This window comes from Phyllobates terribilis, unplaced genomic scaffold, assembly GCF_046119375.1.
Source record: "Phyllobates terribilis strain yellow unplaced genomic scaffold, ASM4611937v1 Scaffold_9135__1_contigs__length_21544, whole genome shotgun sequence".
Classification (NCBI taxonomy): Eukaryota; Metazoa; Chordata; class Amphibia; order Anura; family Dendrobatidae; genus Phyllobates; species Phyllobates terribilis.
In genome coordinates, this window is record NW_027371874.1 from 1 (window position 1) to 20,304 (window position 20,304).

Here is a 20,304-nt window from a genome sequence, read left to right on the forward strand (position 1 = left end):
AATGCCCCATGCAGGATGTCACCCCCACTCTTTACAATGCCCTATGCAGGATGTCACCCCCCCCCCCATATTATGCCCCATGCAGGATGTCGTCACCCCCCCCATATTATGCACCATGCCTACATCCATACATTAAAAAAAAAAAAAAAAAAAATCAAATACTCACCTCCCTCTTCCTCACCTGCTGCCGCTGCTCGGGTCTGGACTCCGCGTTGTCGGCGTCTTCCCGCTCTGCGCTCCCTGTGAGGGCTCAGGGGAGCGCGCGGTGGAAAGACGTCACCGCGCCCTCTGACCTGAGATGTCACAGGGAGCGCAGAGCAGGAAGACAGCAGATCTGCGGAGGCACGGGGAGAGGTAAGTATCCGGCTGCCGGGCCCTGAGCAAGCGGGAGGGAGCAGGCGCTGACACCGCTCTCCTCCGCCCATAGCCCAGCGGGCTGCGCGACCGCCAGTGGGCCCCCCTGCCTGCTCAGGGCTCCGGCACTTGCCCGGGTGCTGACGCCGGCCCTGAGTGGCACTCATGAGCGCCCACCCGGTGGCCAATGAAGCATAAAGCTCTCAGGATAATGAAATGAGCTTTGTCATCTCAGTTAGAGGGTCAAATACCAACTATAATTACATCAGTATTTTTCTACTATTCGTGAGCTTGGGGGACAAGGGGTTCAATACCAGTCTGGTAGAATCTATTCCGGAAGTGCTAATAGCCCACAGGTTAGGGGGCACAAAATATTTGTCCTGCCCTAGACGCTGGCAACTCATATTGTGCCACGTTATCGGAATAAAACCAATATCAAAATCTATTATAACATCAGAAATAAAAACGCATGGAAACCATCTGCTCAAGCTCGCAGAGAGCGGTATTGTGCTATTGCAGTGTGGCTTGGGGGGTGCTTTGCCGTATTCTTTATGTCTTTACATACTTTAAGTACAGGACTGGAATAAGTATTGCAGAGCTGAAAAACAGACTGGCACAGCGGTTTATTACTTTATGATACACTTAGTAACATACATAAGTGAACTCGAAGCCTTCACTGAAGGCAATTTGTGCAAGATTAATCAGTGTTATTACACTTTACATTCTTGTATTGCTTCATCAAGATGAACAAGTTTGGCACTTTCTTCCCAGAGTTTCTTTGCCGTCTCCTCGTCCATAGCTTGTATTGCTGGCTCTTTTTCTTTCAATGCATTAAAATATTTACCAGATGTCTCTTGAAGATCTTCAGCAATAGCCAGATATACACTGGGCTGTGCCGCTTGTCTTGCAGTTTTGAACAAGAACCAAAATATGGGAGCTGAAAAAAAGACATATAATGGATGCTACAGTAAAAGGCAAACTAATGTACCTAAGATCCAAAGTGGTGCAAGACAGAAATGTTACACTAGTTTTAAATTTCAACTAATAAGAGAATTCAGTTTTCGATTTTACACTAAGAAACCAGCCCCAAAAATCTGCACCAAAATCCATGACAAATTCTGCATGCTTTATGCACAAATGTGGCTGTAGATTTTACTTACTTCAGTGTACACTGTGTGCACAATTATTAGGCAAGTGAAGCAAAGAATCATCAGTGATGTCTGTTTCAGGGGCTGGGCTAGTCCCTGCTCTACTGAACATACACCGGCTGTCAATTCTGATGCTCAGTAGGATCTGGTCACTGTGCAATACATACACTGATAATGCGCTGCCTCGCCAGCTCTGATGAGAAGTGATGAGATGGCAGGAGAGCATACTGTCAGTGTATTGAGAGGAGAGAATGAGCAAGCAGAGTCACTTGAGAAGTGGATCTGGTCTGGTCTTTTCCAGCTCGCCATGTTCTCTCCTTACAATGTGCACTGACCGTGCACTCTCTTGTAGGTCATGATGCTTTTCATCAGAGCTGGCGAGGAAGCGCACGGTCACTGTGAAAATTGCAGTGACAAGATCCTACTGAGCATATGTTGGAATTGACAACAGACGACGGCTCAGTACAGCAGGGACTAGCCCAGCCCCTGAAACAGACATCACTGATGAAGCTTTGTTTCAGGGTGGGGGAAGAGGCCCCCGACTACGTCTTGTTTAGGTATCCCAGCATGCACTGTGTGTGTGTGTGTGTGTGTGTGTGTGGGGGGGGGGGTTCTCAAAGCGTCAAGCAGGAAAAAATAAATAAAGCAATTAGATAGCGTAGTGAGGTAATGGTAGGGAATTTTTAATTAAAGTATATTTTGAAAGTAGATTTAACTATTACATTAAATTAATAGAGCTCAGCAATCAGAGAACAGAAAGATCTGCAGCAGAGACACTGGTTTTATCAAAACTGCAGAAGTAGCCAAGTAAGTGACAACGCTGGAACTAGAGCCTGTGCCTCTAGATTATGATGCTCTCAGATGAGAAAGCAAAAACCTGGTAACAGATTCCATTTAATCTGTAAGGTTCATGTACTTGCATAAGGCACCTGGACCAAGCCAATAAAGCCCCTGGCTGCCTATTATTGTTCTGCATAAACAATGGAAGTAGCAATCTCCACGTTTATATGATGAAGATAGCCATTATCCTAGCACCTGACTGTCTTGCTGGCTGTCCATACCTTCTGTGCCGGCATTGAAGCCCAGCACTGGGCAAACACAGGCAGCAAGATCTCCTGTACCTGCAGAAGCATCACTTGGGACAGCAGAGGAGGCAACCATGTGGTATAAACAGGTGAGCACATTGAATGGATGAGGGGATGAATCTTTCATTATCTGTTCAATATATAGAGGACAACTCATTTAATTGGAGATTAAATATGTATCTCACCTAGTACAGAACTGGAAAAGGTAGATTGATGCATTCCAGTATGTCTTCCCAGTTCAGTATCAGCAACTCCAGGGTGCAGGGAGTTGGCTGTAACTCTTGTTCCTAAACAGAAGAATTAATTAGTTTAAAAAAAAAAAAAGCACAACAGAAAGCTACAAATAATTAAAACATAATATACTGTACCATATTCAATATTTATATTCCAAATTCAGACATATATTAGTATAGTGAGATGAACATAGCCACAGAGTGAGGGCGAGACTTGACATTTTATAAATGAAAATAAAGACTGGATGTCATGAGCAAACCTTGAGCCATTTTGAAGAGTATATCAAGGAATTGCATCGCCAGCAAATTCCTGATATAATACTAAAGAAGAAAAAGCGGCACTCACCACAAGTGTGTTGTATTTTTATTTTAATTAAGAAATGTGCTAGCGAGAGAGAGCAGGTTCATGCAGGCGACGGCCGTTTCGCGCTGTTCTGCGCTTTGTCTGGCGTCTGCATACGCTGTATACGAACTGTCACATTTTGTACTGTAAATAAGGATACAACACACTTATGGTGAGTGCAGTTTTTTCTTTCTTCCTTAGTATTTTACTGGTCTGTCTTTTTCATGCTGAGCAACACCTGTTGTCATCTTTGCAGAGTGGACGGCGTTAATTGTTGTACGTCTGGCTACATATGTGCCGTCCAGTAGTTGCCTACCTAGAGTCTTCATACACAAATTCCTAATATAATGTTAATTACAATGGCAGTCTTTATAAGTGCTCCCAGCTGTATAATGGCTACCCTAAAGGTACATTAACACCCATTGTACCAATGTATGCCTCAGATTTCAAAGAGGCATATAGGTTTATTCGGAAGGATTACATACAAATCTAGCAGAAAAAATGTTCCACTTTTTAATTGGACACCCAGAAGAATATGAGGCTGACAGAGTCTTTACAACAGTGCACAGTGGTTGTCAGCACCATACTAAAGGAGCTGTACAGGCTCCGTGATCAGGACTTTGGTGTTTGTACGAAACCTAAGGGTATTTATTTATTTTACTCACTTATATAGCACCATTAATTCCACAGCGCTTTACAGACATTATTATCACTGTCCCCATTGGGGCTCACAATCTAGATCCCCTATCAGTATGTCTTTGGATTGTGGGAGGACACCAGAGGAAACCCACACAAACACGGAGAGAACATACAAACTCCTTGCAAATGTTGTCCTTGGTTGGATTTGAACCCAGGACCCCAGTGCTGCCAGGCTGCAGTGCTGACCACTAAGGGTATGTGCACACAACGCCTTTTCTGAGTTTTGCCATAGGAAGAGGCTTCAGGACATGTCAGCGTCTTTTGTCACAAAGCGTCTTTGACCGTTTTTTTGGTGGGGGTGGCATGTTAATACAAACTAATGAGTGGGACCCCAAGTATGAGGACCCTTGATGCGGGTTGCAAGCTTGAGTATTTTGTCCAAAATATCGACCAATACCTCTCATATATTATATGTTTTTTTGCACGTATCTTTATTCAGGGTGCAGCCAAGCTTAATAATGTTGGCCTTGTAAACTAGGGTGTCTGTCCTTAGGGGGTGCACTCAGATAGTATGGGCGCCACTAATGGACTGTAAGCCAGACACTAACACTACCTGCGTGTGACCAGCATCCTATACAAGCCTTTTCGGTGTGCACTTTTAATATTAAGAAATCACCTCCTCCATGAACTAGTAGGTTGTGAGTGATTGTCTCATCAGTATTTTGCACCTGTGTTGCCGCCATCTTTAATATATGGGTTTTCTGCCCCCTGGTAGTGCATTAGTTCTGTGACCGGGGCAGGTAAACACTGCTGCCCTTATTTGCTGTGTTAATTCTTAAATATGTGCACACAACGCCTTTTTGGAGTTTCGCCAAAGGAAGATGCTTCTGGACGTGCCATCTTATCACAAAGGTCTTTTTGATCGTTTTGCGCCGTTTTCTTTTATTTATTTTGGGGGTGGGTGGGCATTTTAATATAAACTATTGAGCAGCTTCCAAGCGAAGACTGCTTGACGGATGGTCAAGTACGGTAACTCATTTTAGCTACTCCACAGCATTTGAAGCCTGAAATGATAAAAAGAAGCACATAGGGAGACTGAACACGTGTACAGAAAGTCGTTTTGACATTGTAGTGTTTAGGTTCATTCTTTGTAGCATTTTTCAAGCATTTTTTAAGGCAAGTTCCTGAGCAGAACCACTTTATTAAAAAAAAAAAAAAAAAAAAAAAAAAAAAAAAAGACTGTGTACACATACCAACGTTTCTTCCTAAGAGGCCAGCAGGGAAGTTGTGAGTAATTCAGATTAATGACATCACTCCAACTAATAAAACGATTGGGTGAGCTTTATGCGAAAATATGGTTATGCCCTATTGGATAGAGTCTCAGCTAGATCCTAGATCCTACAAGTGTCACTGCCACAGCTTTCCTCTAAATATCACCCTCTGGTAGAAGCGGTGACTAATCTGTGACGGAAGCACCATTGCCACTTACACGCTTTACTCCATTGTATAATGGGTAATATTTCAGACATTCCCCTCCAGAATTACCATTCCAGTATGGGAAAAACAATGTACCAATAAACTGAAAGAAAACAACTCATCTCACATTTTCCAGTCCCTATAGACCAGCCACAAAACCATAATTTACTACACATTCAGTATGTCGGCATATTGCCGTATCTTTACCTTGTAGCCTTTTTGCCAGTTCATTGGTGAACAGGACATTGGCTAGTTTGCTCTGGCAGTAAGCTGCTCTTGTGTTATATTTCTTCTTTTCCCAGTTCAAGTCATCAAAGTCAATATCACCTGCTATGTGAGCTAAGGAAGACACATTGATAATGCGGGACGGACCCGATTCCTTAAGTCTATCAAGTAACAGATTGGTCAGGAGGAAGTGGCCTGTAAAAAAGTAGAGAAAAGAATAAAGTAAAATGTGATTATTTCTTATTGTTGCAGCTATAATGTAGAACACATGTGGGCAATCCCATGCTGATCGGCAGGGGCGCCAAGAGTCGGGACCGCAGCGGTCTAATGTAATGATGGCTTATCCTAGGAACAGGCCAACAATTTTAAATAAATAAGATGACACATATCAAGCCCCCATTGATGCTTGATTGTATTTAACTGTACTTACTCTTCATGTAAGTTTCCATTTTTTCTATGGTTTTGTCATTTTAAGATTTCCAGAACAGAAGATGCAATTGCTTTCACTGCTTACTAGACACCAGAAGGCTCAATGCCTGTCACGGGTGTGTCAGAAGTGACAGACAGTCGCCCTGCAGTGGGTTGCAGGAGATCTCTACATTTGGCATTACAGACATCTTCTTAGAGGCTGCCTCTAGGACCCAGCGGCTACCTTCCTCTGGCTAATTAACACCCTGGCCTTAGTGTATAAATACCTGCTGTGTTTCAGAAGGAGGTGCCGGCGATATTCAATTCTACTTGTGAAGGCTTTAGGAAGAGCAGTACTTCTTCTTCTCTGGAGCTTGAGGACGTGTGCGCATTTGTCTGGAGTCATCTAAAGCTAAGCTATTTCCCCCTGGTTGTCTACCCTTGTTGTCTATAGTGTTTAGTGGAGATCGACTAGTGCTCATCTCCTCCCTTCCCTAGCCTTAGCCATATGCCAGGGAAAGACAGGACGAGGCACGCGTGCGGAAATTGGTGAAAAGCCAATACAGGGATGTTAGGGAAGACAGGGTGACGATAGATCAACCTAGAAGGTCTCCACTTCCCCCTTTTCCCTAGAGTCTGGGCTCCCTTTCCCTCTTCCCTTTGTGTTGCACTAAGTCTTTCCCACACCTTGCGTGACATTACCCTAGCAAATCTTAGCATAAGGAGTGAAATTCCTTCAGCCCAGTGACAATTCTTTCTTCTAGTGGCCCAGCATGAATCCAAATGTAGTGAAAAGTTTTACCAAAATACCATGTAATAGATTTTTCAAGTCATTGATCTATTACAGCACATTGTTGTTCAGTTTGCCAACAGCCTGATGATGATTTCAGGCACCTACACACCTTACATAGCTGATGGCTGAATGCTTGCTTGGCCAACAGTTATCTTTCCTGATTCTCCTACACTCATGCATGTATTTTCAAAAAAGAGAGCAGAGGAGGCCTCCGCAGACACTTTACCCAGCAGCCTATCTGCCAAGGAGACAAAAGGATTGGGTGTTGTATTTCCCCATGCCAGATCCTTCTCTTCCCTAACATTGTCTGTTGGAGGGGGAAGAGTCGGACAGCCTCCATACACAGTAAATCTAATAGATTTGGGAGCCTTTAGATCCTTCTTAGAAAATGTTACCATTGGCATAACGTTCTTACCCAGATGATTAACCCCAAACTGCATGTCAAATCCATCTTCGGTTTTCCAGTGAGGACACCTCATTACTGCAGCATTATTTATTAAAATATCTATGTGTTCCTCCTCTAAAAAGGAAAAAAATAAAGTGACAAATTATATAAATAGACTAATTATTTGGTCACTTAATTAAAAAAAGATAAAAGATTAGTTGAAGTTAGTGAAGATACATTAGTGCTGATGCCCCAATATTAAAGGGCTTACTCGATGTACGGAAATGGACTGGATTGTTTTTTTCCCCACTCACCAGCACCAATATATTACATTTCCGCAGTACCTCTCAGGATGCCCTTTGCAAATTCTTTTATAGATTTCATAGATGCCAAGTCCAAGTGTTTGGCAAACACATTGTGATTTAGTGTTTTGCCCCGGATTTCCCTTGCGGCATCTTCACATTTTCCCATGTCTCGACATGCCATGATTATTCTACCACCTACAGATTTAATGGAAATGAAGAAAAAGGATTTCTATGGTTTATATAGGTCTTCCGGAATGCTTTGACACACACTTGTAACTAAATTTCAATAATAAAGAGGTTGTCCGATACCTTTATATTGCTGGCTTATCCTTAGGATAGGTCATCGATCATTGTTCTGGCCGGATGTGCTTACTTGCGGAGCGGAACACCACAACTCCGTCAACTGCAAGGTGACCGCAGAAGGGTACTGACCATCAGCCCCTATTCAAATGAAAAGGAGTGGACCTGTAATACCACGCTGTGGTCACTATGCAGGTGTTGAACCTGTGATGTTCCACAACTAAGTGTTTCCGGACGCCATTGGCACAAGGAACAGCTGATCGGAAGGGGGGGGGGGTGGGGTTTAAGGATGGCAACCTCACCAATCTGGTATTCATGACTAATCAAAGGTATACATTAAGAGTACAATTCCGATGTCTTCATAGGCCCCCACACAACCAGCATGGTAAAGAGGATCCTTGAAAGGGAACTTGCCAGAAACATTAACACCCCCACACCATTTACATGACTGTGTAAACCTTAAAAAGATAAGCCAGTTGATCCCTTAAGGCCCCCAAAGTGCTGCTATAGCAGCCATATCTTGCATTTTAAAAGTTGTGTCTGGATGAGCATTGGCTCGTGACGATGCACTTACAGCTCCTCAGCCTCCACTGTATTCCATAACTAGCAGTACCCATCACTGGCTGATTGATAGTTTGGTTGCTCTGGTTCATTGGCCTCTGACCTATCAAAGCAGGCAGCGGAAGGTGCTGCAAGTTACAGAACACAGCAGAGGCTGAGAAGCTGTAAGTGCGTCGTCATGCCCCAATGCACTTCCAGACATGTGTACCAAACTTCAAAACGTGACTTCTCGCTGCTGGAGAAGAACTTTGAGGTGATAAAGGGATTGACTGGCTTATCTTTTAAAGGGCTATACAATCATATTAAAATTTGTGGGGGACAAGTTTAAAATGTCTGACAGGGTCCCTTTAATAAGCTGCGCTGGTACATGTTGCCCTTTTATCCGTCTATGCCTTCTTATGCAGTGGGGTACGGTAAAAATAGTGCCCCATGCTGTACATGTGTTTTGCTTTTTTTTTTTTTTTTTTACAATGGAAGTCAACAGCATATACGGTATATACCACCATGAGCCTGGACAGTGGCAGAAGTTGGAGGTGTGTATCAAGGAGCTGATTGCAGCATTACAGTTATGGACATACAATATCTGTCACATCTTTCTGGATTTATATACAAGGTTATGGTTTATGTATATTTAGTTAGTGACCTTCTACAATCTCAGCTACTTTTATACTATAGTAAAGGATTACAGCTATTTGCACATTACACTGGTGGTTTCTTACAATTAGGTTTGCTTCCTGCCAATGCTATAGTGCATACAAAACAGACAAAAATATGCTTTATTGGTTGTACCAAAATCGGACCTCGGTTTGCAAGCTCCAAAGCAGTTTCTTTGCCAATTCCTGTGTTCGCACCAGTTACGATCACTGTCTTCCCTTCGATTTTCACTTTGCTGGGACATGGACCACCACCTACATAGTCCCTGAAGAAAAAGATGGACATTTATTACAATATTCATATGTAAAGGAATAAGAAAAAAATGCTGATGGGTCCTAGGAGACCCCAACAACTCTGCTATGCAGCCAGGTTAAAATTCATTCTTTTTATTGATCATTTCTCCTGTAACTGGGACTGGTATATTAGCCCCAGTTACAGGGAAAATTAGCAATAAAAATAATGTACTAAGATGTTAAGACCTCACGGGGGGAGGGGGTAGCAAAGTGTGTAAAATAAATGCAAACAAATAAAACAAAAAAAAAAAATTGTGACTGCCAGTTTGAATCGTTTTTTTCTAGCACCACCCCCATTGAAAAAAAAATAAAATTATGACCAATATATAAAATAAATTTCTACAGAAAGGGGAATACAATTTTGAGTATTTTTAACTGTCCTTTGTGTGAATGAAAAAAAAAATTAAAAAGCGTTTTATCTACTTTTCTTTATATTTTAAAAATAAGCCCCATGTATTGTGAGAAAAGGTGCAAAAATTATAAGTATCCATTTTTTTTTTTTTTTTTTTAGAACTAGCAAAAGCGCATGCATGATAAAACCCAAATGTGCATGGTCAAGAAGAGGGGAAATATGGCCTAGTCATGAACTGGTTAATCAGAGATTTCCCACAGAGGAAATTATCTGCTATGTCTGGACTTGCCAAATGCAACAATGCTTCCTGATATTTGCCTATCGATCCAGTGTTTTAACCAAGGTTTCTTTGGGGATCTAAGATCGGTTCAGCATCAGCTCTCACTTCGTCCGGGTGTCAGTTCCATCTGAAGGTAGTGAGTGAAGCGGCCGTTGATTGGCGGCAGCACTCGTGTGGCACAACAAGGTCCCGCGAGCCCCAGAAGACCAGGCGCCGACGTCGCTGGAATGGCCAGAGGTGAGTGCAGGCAGTTTTTATTAATACAGGGGAATATAGCAATTGAGAACGGGTTGTCCTAGTTGTGGACAACCCCTTTAAAGTGAACCTAACACTGATTTATGCTGCTTTAAGGGTATGTGCCCACGTAGCGTTTTACAAGCGTATTTGATGCGGAATTTCCGCAGCGGAAACGCTTGTAAAATGCTTGGTAATCCGCACCCCATGGTCCCCAATGAGAATCCGCAAGTTCTATGCCCATGCTGCGGATTTTTCCGCAGCGTTTTTGATGCGCACAAAAATCCGCAGCATGTCCATTAATTTTACGTTTCCGCATGCGGAATTGCCTTTTCAATGCAATGAAAAAAACGCAAGGCAATTCCGCATGTCGAAAACGCGCGAAAAATGCTTGCGAAATTCCGCATGCGTTTTTTCCAGAAAAGGACATGCGGAAATGAAGTGCAAATTTTCCGCTTCATTTCCGCACCGTGGGCACATAGACTTATTAAACAAAAACTGCCATGTTGCAGGGGTTCTGAATTTAGAAGTGATATGCAGATGAGGACAGAAGTGCTCTGGGTGCGGTGGAGCACTTCTACTGCCTCAGCTCTCAGCATAACGCCATCCTCCACTAGGTAATTGACTTTAGCCCAAAAAAACCGCGAATAAAACAAGATAAAAAAATACATATAAGACACATATTTAATTAAACACATACCAATAACATACATATTAAAAACAATAAAATACAAAAAGGAGAACAGACTGCCACAGAACAAGTCAAGGTAGAAATAATGTTATTGTAAATACAGTAGGCTGGGTGCCCACGATGTGTTTTCCAAGCGTTTATGCTGCGGAATTTCCGCAACGTAAACGCTTGGTAATCCGCCCCCCATGGTCTCCAATGCAATTCCGGTTGCATGGATTTATATAGTGACCAACTGGTCAAGCACTTTCCAAGTGATGCTAAAATCGCTTGGAGAAAACTGCTTGAAAAAATGCTGGTAAATCTGCATGCGTTTTTTTCTGCCAGAGAGAGGCAAAAACGCTCTGCATCAAATCTACTACGTGGGCACATAGCCTAACACACGCCACATGGAAAAATATAGTTCCACATCAGTATAACCAACAATAAATAGGTGAGTAAAAGTCACAGGAACGCTATATCATAAGCATCCAGATGTGGGTTATTATAAAGTGCTCTGTGCAACATACAAATTTTAACTCCCTCTAGTGGACACATGCAGAATAGCAGCAGATCACTGCCAACAGTATATAATCTAGTGAAATACTGCAATATACCCGCAATAGTTGAAGACAGATAAAAATATTTATCAAACATGCAAATTGCAATTCGGTCCCATGCTGGATAAACCGCATTAATCACAGGACAATTCCAACCACAGTATAATAAAGATAGAGGGTGGTAAGTATTCATTTAATCATGATAGAAGAGAGCAAGATGCACCAGATGGAATGTAGGACAATTACCAGAACTTGCTTCCCCCTTACGCGCGTTTCACGTAATAGCTTCTTCTCTGAACACTGCAACAGTGCTAGCTGCCAATCAGCTATTGGAGGGTGGAGATAGGCTGAGAACTAGTTCTCCATCCCGCCCAGAGCACTTGTATAATCGTTTACATATCACTTGAATGGTAGATTTCTTGGCAACAAAGCAGCATTTTTGTCTAACTCCTTAACAACCTAAGACATGTTTTCGTCATAGGTCAATAAAGAATGTATGAAGCAAACTCAGAAAATGAACCTACTTCATACCAGCAAATGCGGCTGTTCCATAGCCACCACCTGCCTGTAGTGGCCGGAGCAGAGATCTGATTGCCGAGGTTCAACCATTTAAATGCCACTGTCAATCTCCGACAGCAGGCTTTAAATTAATTTACTGCCGATACATAAGTGCATTGGCTCCAATTGGACTCAGCGATGTGATAGTGGGAAACCACTTATTTACTATAGCAGCCGGCCGCCATATGAAGGCCCCTCTAATTGCCAACTTGGTCCTTCTGTGAAGCTCGGACACAGGATGAGCTCCATAAGGGAACTGCAATTTCTCTACATACTGCAATACTGATTGCAGGTCCAAGCCCCTAAGTGGACTAAAAAAATAAAAAGTTTTAAAAAAATTCAAGTTTGAATCACTTTGCTTTTACCCCATTATGGAGAAAAATACATATTTACCTAAAAAAAAAAAAAAAAAAAAAAAAAAGTCTATCAAATGTAAAATTATTGACACTATACACATGCCAAAAAGAAAAAAATGAAACCCCAGAGTTGCGGTTATTTTAGTTGTCCCTTTTCCATAAAAAAAAAGATTATAAACATCACGTGTATCAATAAAAACACCATCTCAGCACGCAAAAAAAAAGCCCTCAGATAGTTGCACGAACGGAAACGTTATGAGCCTTATAAAATGGTGACAGAAAGAAGTTTTTTTCTTGGTGGGTGGTTTTTTTTTTTCGTTAAATTACAGGATGTTTTTTCACCACTAAAATAACAATATAAAATCTAGAAAAGATTGATATCGGTGTTAATACTGACATGAAGAAGCATGCATCCAGGTCATTTTTACCGCATAATGAACACTGTAAAAACAAACACCCCTTAAACCAGGGGTCTCAAACACGCGGCCCGCGGGCCGCATGCGGCCCCTGAGGATGCTTTATGCGGCCCGCAGGCACAGACCCCTTGACGATCCCGACCTGGTCCAGGAGGAGCCGCCGACAGCAGCGCTGAATTGCCACACAGAGACCGTCTCCCAGCACAGCATTTTCAATGTCAGCCGCTGGCCAATCAGAGGCCAGCAGCTGATATCTGCGTGTCGGCGCAGCGAGTATGACGTCATTGCCATATGAAGATGTCAGCTGCTGGCCTCTGATTGGCCGGCGGCTGACATTGAAAATGCTGTGCTGGGAGACAGTCTCTGTGCGGCAATGCAGCGCTGCTGTCGGCGGCTCCTCCTGGACCAGGTCGGGATCGTCAAGGGGTCGGACTCTGTGGTGCCTGCGGGCCACATCAGCAGGAAGGCCGCCGAGGGAACGGAGGACAGGTGAGAATCATCTTTTTTTTTTCTATTTTATGTGTGTGAAGAACAGCACAGGGGGCACAGAGCCCCAAGATGGGCGCCAGGATGGGGCACAGAGCCCCAAGATGGGGACCTGGATGGGGCACAGAGCCCCAAGATGGGGACCTGGATGGGGCACAGAGCCCCAAGATGGGGACCTGGATGGGGCACAGAGCCCCAAGATGGGGACCTGGATGGGGCACAGAGCCCCAAGATGGGGACCTGGATGGGGCACAGAGCCCCAAGATGGGGACCTGGATGGGGCACAGAGCCCCAAGATGGGGACCTGGATGGGGCACAGAGCCCCAAGATGGGGACCTGGATGGGGCACAGAGCCCCAAGATGGGGACCTGGATGGGGCACAGAGCCCCAAGATGGGGACCTGGATGGGGCACAGAGCCCCAAGATGGGGACCTGGATGGGGCACAGAGCCACAAGATGGGGACCTGGATGGGGCACAGAGCCACAAGATGGGGACCTGGATGGGGCACAGAGCCACAAGATGGGGACCTGGATGGGGCACAGAGCCACAAGATGGGGACCTGGATGGGGCACAGAGCCACAAGATGGGGACCTGGATGGGGCACAGAGCCACAAGATGGGGACCTGGATGGGGCACAGAGCCACAAGATGGGGACCTGGATGGGGCACAGAGCCACAAGATGGGGACCTGGATGGGGCACAGAGCCACAAGATGGGGACCTGGATGGGGCACAGAGCCACAAGATGGGGACCTGGATGGGGCACAGAGCCACAAGATGGGGACCTGGATGGGGCACAGAGCCACAAGATGGGGACCTGGATGGGGCACAGAGCCACAAGATGGGGACCTGGATGGGGCACAGAGCCACAAGATGGGGACCTGGATGGGGCACAGAGCCACAAGATGGGGACCTGGATGGGGCACAGAGCCACAAGATGGGGACCTGGATGGGGCACAGAGCCACAAGATGGGGACCTGGATGGGGCACAGAGCCACAAGATGGGGACCTGGATGGGGCACAGAGCCACAAGATGGGGACCTGGATGGGGCACAGAGCCACAAGATGGGGACCTGGATGGGGCACATTAGTACAAGATGGGGACTTGGATGGGGAACATTACTACAAGATGTTTTCCATTATTACTATATGATGCTAATTGTAAGACAATATTACTGTATGTGGCCAATTGGGGGAAATAAAATTGTAAAAAAAATAAAAAATAAAATAAAGCATGAAAAAATATTGGGCACTAAAAATGCTGTTTTATATGTAAACTAAAGTAAACACAAAAAAGTGCACGTTTATTATCACCACATCCATAACGACCCAAGCCATAAAAAAATAAACACGGCAAAAATGTTCAAAAGGTGTATGCAAAAAAAATGGTATCACTAAAAATGTCACATTGAACAAAGAATGCGGCCCCCCAAATTCAAATTTTTTCCATGTGCGGCCCATATACCCAGCCGAGTTTGAGACCCCTGCCTTAAACAATGGTTGGATTGCATTTTTCTTTTTAACAACTTTGCCGTCCTTTTTTCACATAAAATGAATAGTGTCATTCAAAACTAAAATTCCTGCCAAGAGATGCAGAAATGGTAAATTTTGATGCAGATTTTTCCCCACTCATCAGTATAGGTGAAATCTGCTGCAAACACGCTGAATTGACATACTGTAAATCTGCAAGTAACAAATAAGCAACGTGTGCATGAGACTTTGGGGTTCTCATTCACTTTGCTGGAATCAGGAAAGTCTTCAGGTTTTGTGACAAATCTGCACTGAAAAAGACGCAGAAAAAAGAATGCAATGTGTGCACACAGTCAAAAGGTGCTGGATTTATTGTGCATGGATAAACATCTTCAAAAACTCATAGTGAGGACATAACTTAGGTATTTTTTAAATGCTTTTTCAGACCGGTTTCAGTGCGGCCCTGAATGAAAAGGGTGTTATGTGCACATATCCTAATGCTACGTTGCCATGATGAGTTTTTAGTGAGTTTTTTTTACACTGCGTATTTTTTTTAAAAAAATGCAAGTAACCTATTTTCAAAAATACGCAGTGTAAAAAAAACTCACTAAAAACTCATGGTGGGAACGCAGCCTAATTGTGCTGCCCTACACCATACATTACACATCGCACTGTGAACGCTGAAAAAATAAAACCCAAAATCAATGACGGAATTTGTTTTTCTCAATTTTCTAATCTATGATTAAAACAAAAGTTATAAAAAAATAATTCTGGCAGGTCAAAGGCAAATATTAATTAAAACAAACAAATCCTGTTAGAGCCCATTTTTCAGCGATTTGTACAGGCAATGACAGATCACGGGGAACAGATAGGAGACATTGTAACAAGAAGAGGATACTGACTTCAGGAGGACGGAAGCTCCAATCGCCGTCCCCACCATGGAGGCTGCGAGCACATACTTATTAATTGCCACCATGTCTGCCCAGAGGTCACTGCATACAGAGCAACGTGACTGCCAGTCTGCCACAGCTTCCTGCTTCTGTACGGGTGCTCGTTTGAGTCAAACCAGCATTGGTCGTCAATAGGCTTTCGTGCGATAGGCTGTAACGAGCATACCTTACTCCGCACTGCCTGCCGCCACCACTAGGGGGAGCGCGGAGCTTTTTATACTGTACAGCAGTGTAGCATGGAGCGTTTGGTCTCATCACTATGAGGTCAGCGCTGCCTAATGCGGAGTGTTATTAAGAAGACGTCTCACAGACAGAGAATGGCTTACAAATTGATTGAGGGCCCAGGTAACAGTGATTATTACTAATTAAATGAAATATGTTGTTAAGCACAATGGAAATCTAAGCACCTGCCCGTGTAATGTGGGCGTCTCCGCCCAGGACTTCTCACAGCATAACATTCACTTGAATTTTCCTTAAAGATTCAAGGATCTGGTATGTAGCAAGCAGGGCCGGGACAAGGGACCCCGAATATGATGAATCCTCAGCTCCCAAGTAAAGGAATGGGGCAAAAGGAGCCCTTACACACCCCTTCCCCAGCAAAAGTAAAAAGGAGTGATGTACTTTAGGGGTGAGGCTTAACAGCGAGTACGTTTTCAATAGTTAGCTATAGAATCATTCACTGTTTGCCAACCATGTACACAATACCAGGGACAAATAGCGATATTCATCCCTGAGATCCCATATTTTAAATGACCCAAGAATAGTCATGGAAACTACTATAAGGGTATGTGCACACAATGCAGAAATGAAGCAGAAAATTTCTGCATCTCCCTGGCAGAAAAAACACATGCAGAGTGTGCATGCGGTTCTCCTGCAGAATACATGCGGATCCGCATGCAGATTGACAAGCGCTTTCCAGGCGATTTTAGCATCACTTGGAAAGTGCTTGACAACTAGGTCACACTATATAAATCCATGCAAACAGCATGGATTTATATAGTGTGACCCGAGAGAGTGTATATACTTACCTCCGATGGCCCGCACTGTCCTGCTCAATCCTTTCTCCCGGCAACTTTGAATTGAAAGACCTGCCGACGTCAGCGTCACTGGACCCGTCACATGACTCTGACGTCAGCGCAGGTCCTACAACTCACTGCAAAGTGCCGGGAACCAAGCAGGAGCGGTGCGCGGGCCGACAGAAGGTAAGTATATATTTATTTTTTATTTTATTCTTGTTTTACAGCTTTTTTAATGGTACCTGGGTGTGGATGAGACTCTCCTCTCCTCCACACTCTGGTACCATCCGCACATTAGAACGCGCCAATAGCGCAAGTACAAATGCAGTCTTGCGGAATTGGCGCGTTCTAATGCAAGTCAATGGCGGCGAAAACGCCGTGGAAACGCTTTAAATACGCATCGTGTGAACTCAGCCTCAGGCTGTGTGCCCACGATGCAGAAATGCTCTGGATTTTTCCTGAGTGTTTCTGCATCTCCCTGGCAGAAAAAACGCATGCGGACTGTACATGCGTTTTTCCTGCCAGGGACATGCGGAAGTGAAGCGTTCTTCACATGCATTTCCGCATTTTGGTTATCAAGTGCTTTCCAAGCGATTTTAGCATCACTTGGAAAGTGCTTGACAACTTGGTCACACTATATAAATCCATGCAACCGGCATGGATTTATATAGTGTGACCGTAAGAATGTTTAAAAATAAAAAAATAAATCTATACTTACCTTCTGGTGACCCCCGCAGTCTTGTATCGCTCGGTCCCGGCTGCCGGCACATCGCGGTACACTGAAGGACCTGCCGACGTCAGCATCGCGTGACCCGTCACATGACTATGACGTCAGCGCAGGTCCTCCAGTCCATCGCGATCTGCCGGCATGAGAGGAGGAGCGTACCGCGGGCCGTCAGAAGGTAAGTATAACATTTATTTTTTATTTTATTTTATACAGGTTCTATGGTACCCGGGTCCGGAGGAGAGTCTCCTCTCCTCCACCCTTGGGTATCATCCGCACATTGAACGCATGTATTCCGCATGTCCTTATCTAGTGAAGCGGAATCCATGCGTTCTAATGCAAGTCAATGGCGGCGAAAACGCAGCACTTCCGCAAAATAATTGGTAGTGCTGCGTTTTTTTCCGCAATGATAATCCGCAGCAGAAATTTCCGCACATGCGGATTATCATTGGGGGACATGGCAGGCCTTCTACCATGCGTTTTTTAAGAGTTTCTGCAGCGTTTTGGCCGCTGCGGAAACGCTTAAAAACGCATCGTGGGCACACAGCCTAACTTAACTATAATGGGGGCAGTTTGGTTTCAATTAACCCTCAACTGGTGAGGTGGGGTTTGTCACACCGCAGGGAATTTTTGTTCGGCTGCCATTCATTGAAAAATGCTGGTATGAGGATACGTGTCTCACTAGCTTCCATCCATTTGTGGGTGTCAAATATTTCTTATACTCATGTGTAATCAATCACCAATAAGAAAACGATTAAAACAAACGTGATCTTTGCATCTTCTGTAAAAATAAGAGATTTCTAAACATTGGGGTATAGGAAACCCCACATCACCAGTTGCGTGACAAAAAACCCCACCTCACCAGTTGAGGGTTAAGGTGTCCATTATTTGACAGATGCCCTAGTGCATACATGCCAAACTCTGGCCCGTTGGGCAAATCTGGCCCACAGGGTGGTTTTCATTTGGCTCGCAACCACAGAATCACCACCTCTATGTGGGTCCTTTAGTCCGTGTGGACGACTGTGCGGGGGCCCTTTAGTCCGTGTGGACGACTGTGCGGGGGCCCTTTATACTGTACACTGGTTGGCCCGCAACTTTGTCCAAGTTTTTCATTTTTGCTCTCTGTGTGTTTGAGTTTGACATCCTTGCTCTAATGGAAACTAAAAAGACCCCATTATAGATAAAGGGATATGTATGATTGTTTTTAAAGAAGCACTCCTCCCATCAAAATTTGTATCCTCTTAATCAGGGCTGGACTGTGAGGCTGTGTGCCCACGTAGCGTTTTTCAAGCGTATATGCTGCGGAATTTCCGCAGCGTAAACGCTTGAAAAACGCATGTAGATCCGCACCCCATGGTCCCCAATGGCATTCCGCAATGTCAATGCCCATGCTGCGGATTTTTCCGCAGCGTATATGCTGCGGTCAAAAATCCGCAGCATGTTCATTAATTTTGCGGAAGCGCAGCGGAATCAATGTGCGGATGGTACCCAAGTCTGGAGGAGAGGAGACTCTCATCCAGACCTGGGTACCAAAGAACCTGTAAAAAAAAAGAATAAAATAAAGTTTATACTTATCTTCTGATGTTTTCCCTCCGTCGCGCTGTTGTCTGAAGGACCTGCCACGTCATTGAGTCATGTGACCCACCACATGACTCAATGACGTCACCGCAGGTCCTGCACACAACAGCGTGAGCCGCTCAAGCCTCCGGACGGGGCAGAGAATGCATCAGAAGGTGAGTATAAAGTTTATTTTTTTATTTTTTACCATTCTGAACAAGTTGTCAAGCACTTTTCCAAGTGATGCTTGGAGAAGTGCTTGATAACCCGCATGCGGAAATGCATGCAAAGACGCCTCACAAACGCTTCTACCTGGCGGGAAAACCGCATGTAATATCCGCATGCGATTTTCCCGCCAGGGAGAAGCGTAAAAAATATGCTTCAGGTCCGCAACGTGGGTACATAGCCTGACTGAAATTCAGCCCTGGGATTTGAGCTCAGACAGGCCCATGCTGTCCCCACACCTGAGCACCAGATGGGGATATATTACCCTGCCTGGAGGAAATCAAGATTTACCGCAAGATCAATATTTCTAATAATACCAATAATATTGCTATATGATATTAAATAATTATAATATCAAAATAATAATATTGCAATATTACAGACAAATACCAACAAACCATTACCAAATATTACCAGCATATACAATACTGATAATACCACCATACTGATTGTTAAAGGGGTTGGGGAGAAAATCTGTGCAACTTCAGACTTCTGCATCCTCATGGCACACACTGAGGATTCTCTGGTACCGGCATTGGGAGCGGCCATCATGTGACCGCAAGTATGCGAAAATGGAAGTATGCAAATCACATAATCAGGGACGTAACTCCAGTAGATGCGAGGGTTGCAATCGCACTCGGTCCCTGCAGCTTAGGGGGCCCCAAAAGTCCCTTTGGCTTATATGAAAAGACCATTATTAAAGACTTACAATAATTGGGGCCCCATTAGAGCTTTTGCTTTAGGCCCCATGCTGTTGAAGTTACGCCACAGCACATGATCACCAACTCCCAGTGCCAGCACCGGAGAATCCACACAGGCACGAGCACATAGTCACTGCAGACTAACTTCAAACTTGGACAACTACTTTAACCAAAAATACTGTACTAAGACCGATATTACCACCATACAGTGACCATATAATGCTAATATCAGTTTTACACCAGTGCTCTGCAGACCATATATGTGTATATTGTGCAGGTTCTCACCAGTGATGTTTCGCTGAGTGTGGTCATTCATTTTCCCTTTTCCTTTGCATTCGGTCCAGACCACCGTGACCTCTTCCTCCGTCCATAACTCATCCCTGAAAAATGTAACATACAGACATCTTCACTTTACTGATTTTCCAGGACCCTCCTCACATTCTACCATCTCTACACAAACCAGAACTTGTGATACCTTATAATAATTCCCCTGTGCCTCCTTTAATAATGCTCCTCCTTGACCTCTTATAATATTGACCCTCTACCTCCTT

The 20,304-nt window shown here is 44.2% G+C and overlaps 1 protein-coding gene across 1 annotated transcript; it reads right to left on the reverse strand.

Moving 5' to 3' along the window:
* Positions 1-968: 968 nt before the first annotated feature.
* LOC141252552 (retinol dehydrogenase 13-like) lies at positions 969-15,651 on the reverse strand. Its single transcript, XM_073670530.1, has 7 exons — positions 15,483-15,651; positions 9,056-9,174; positions 7,434-7,589; positions 7,120-7,224; positions 5,486-5,698; positions 2,773-2,874; positions 969-1,291 (listed from the first exon to the last, which is right to left on the reverse strand). Exons 1-7 carry the CDS (start codon positions 15,554-15,556, stop codon positions 1,065-1,067), a joined length of 996 nt encoding a protein of 331 aa, XP_073526631.1. The 5' UTR covers positions 15,557-15,651; the 3' UTR covers positions 969-1,064.
* Between the last annotated feature and the right edge of the window lie 4,653 nt (positions 15,652-20,304).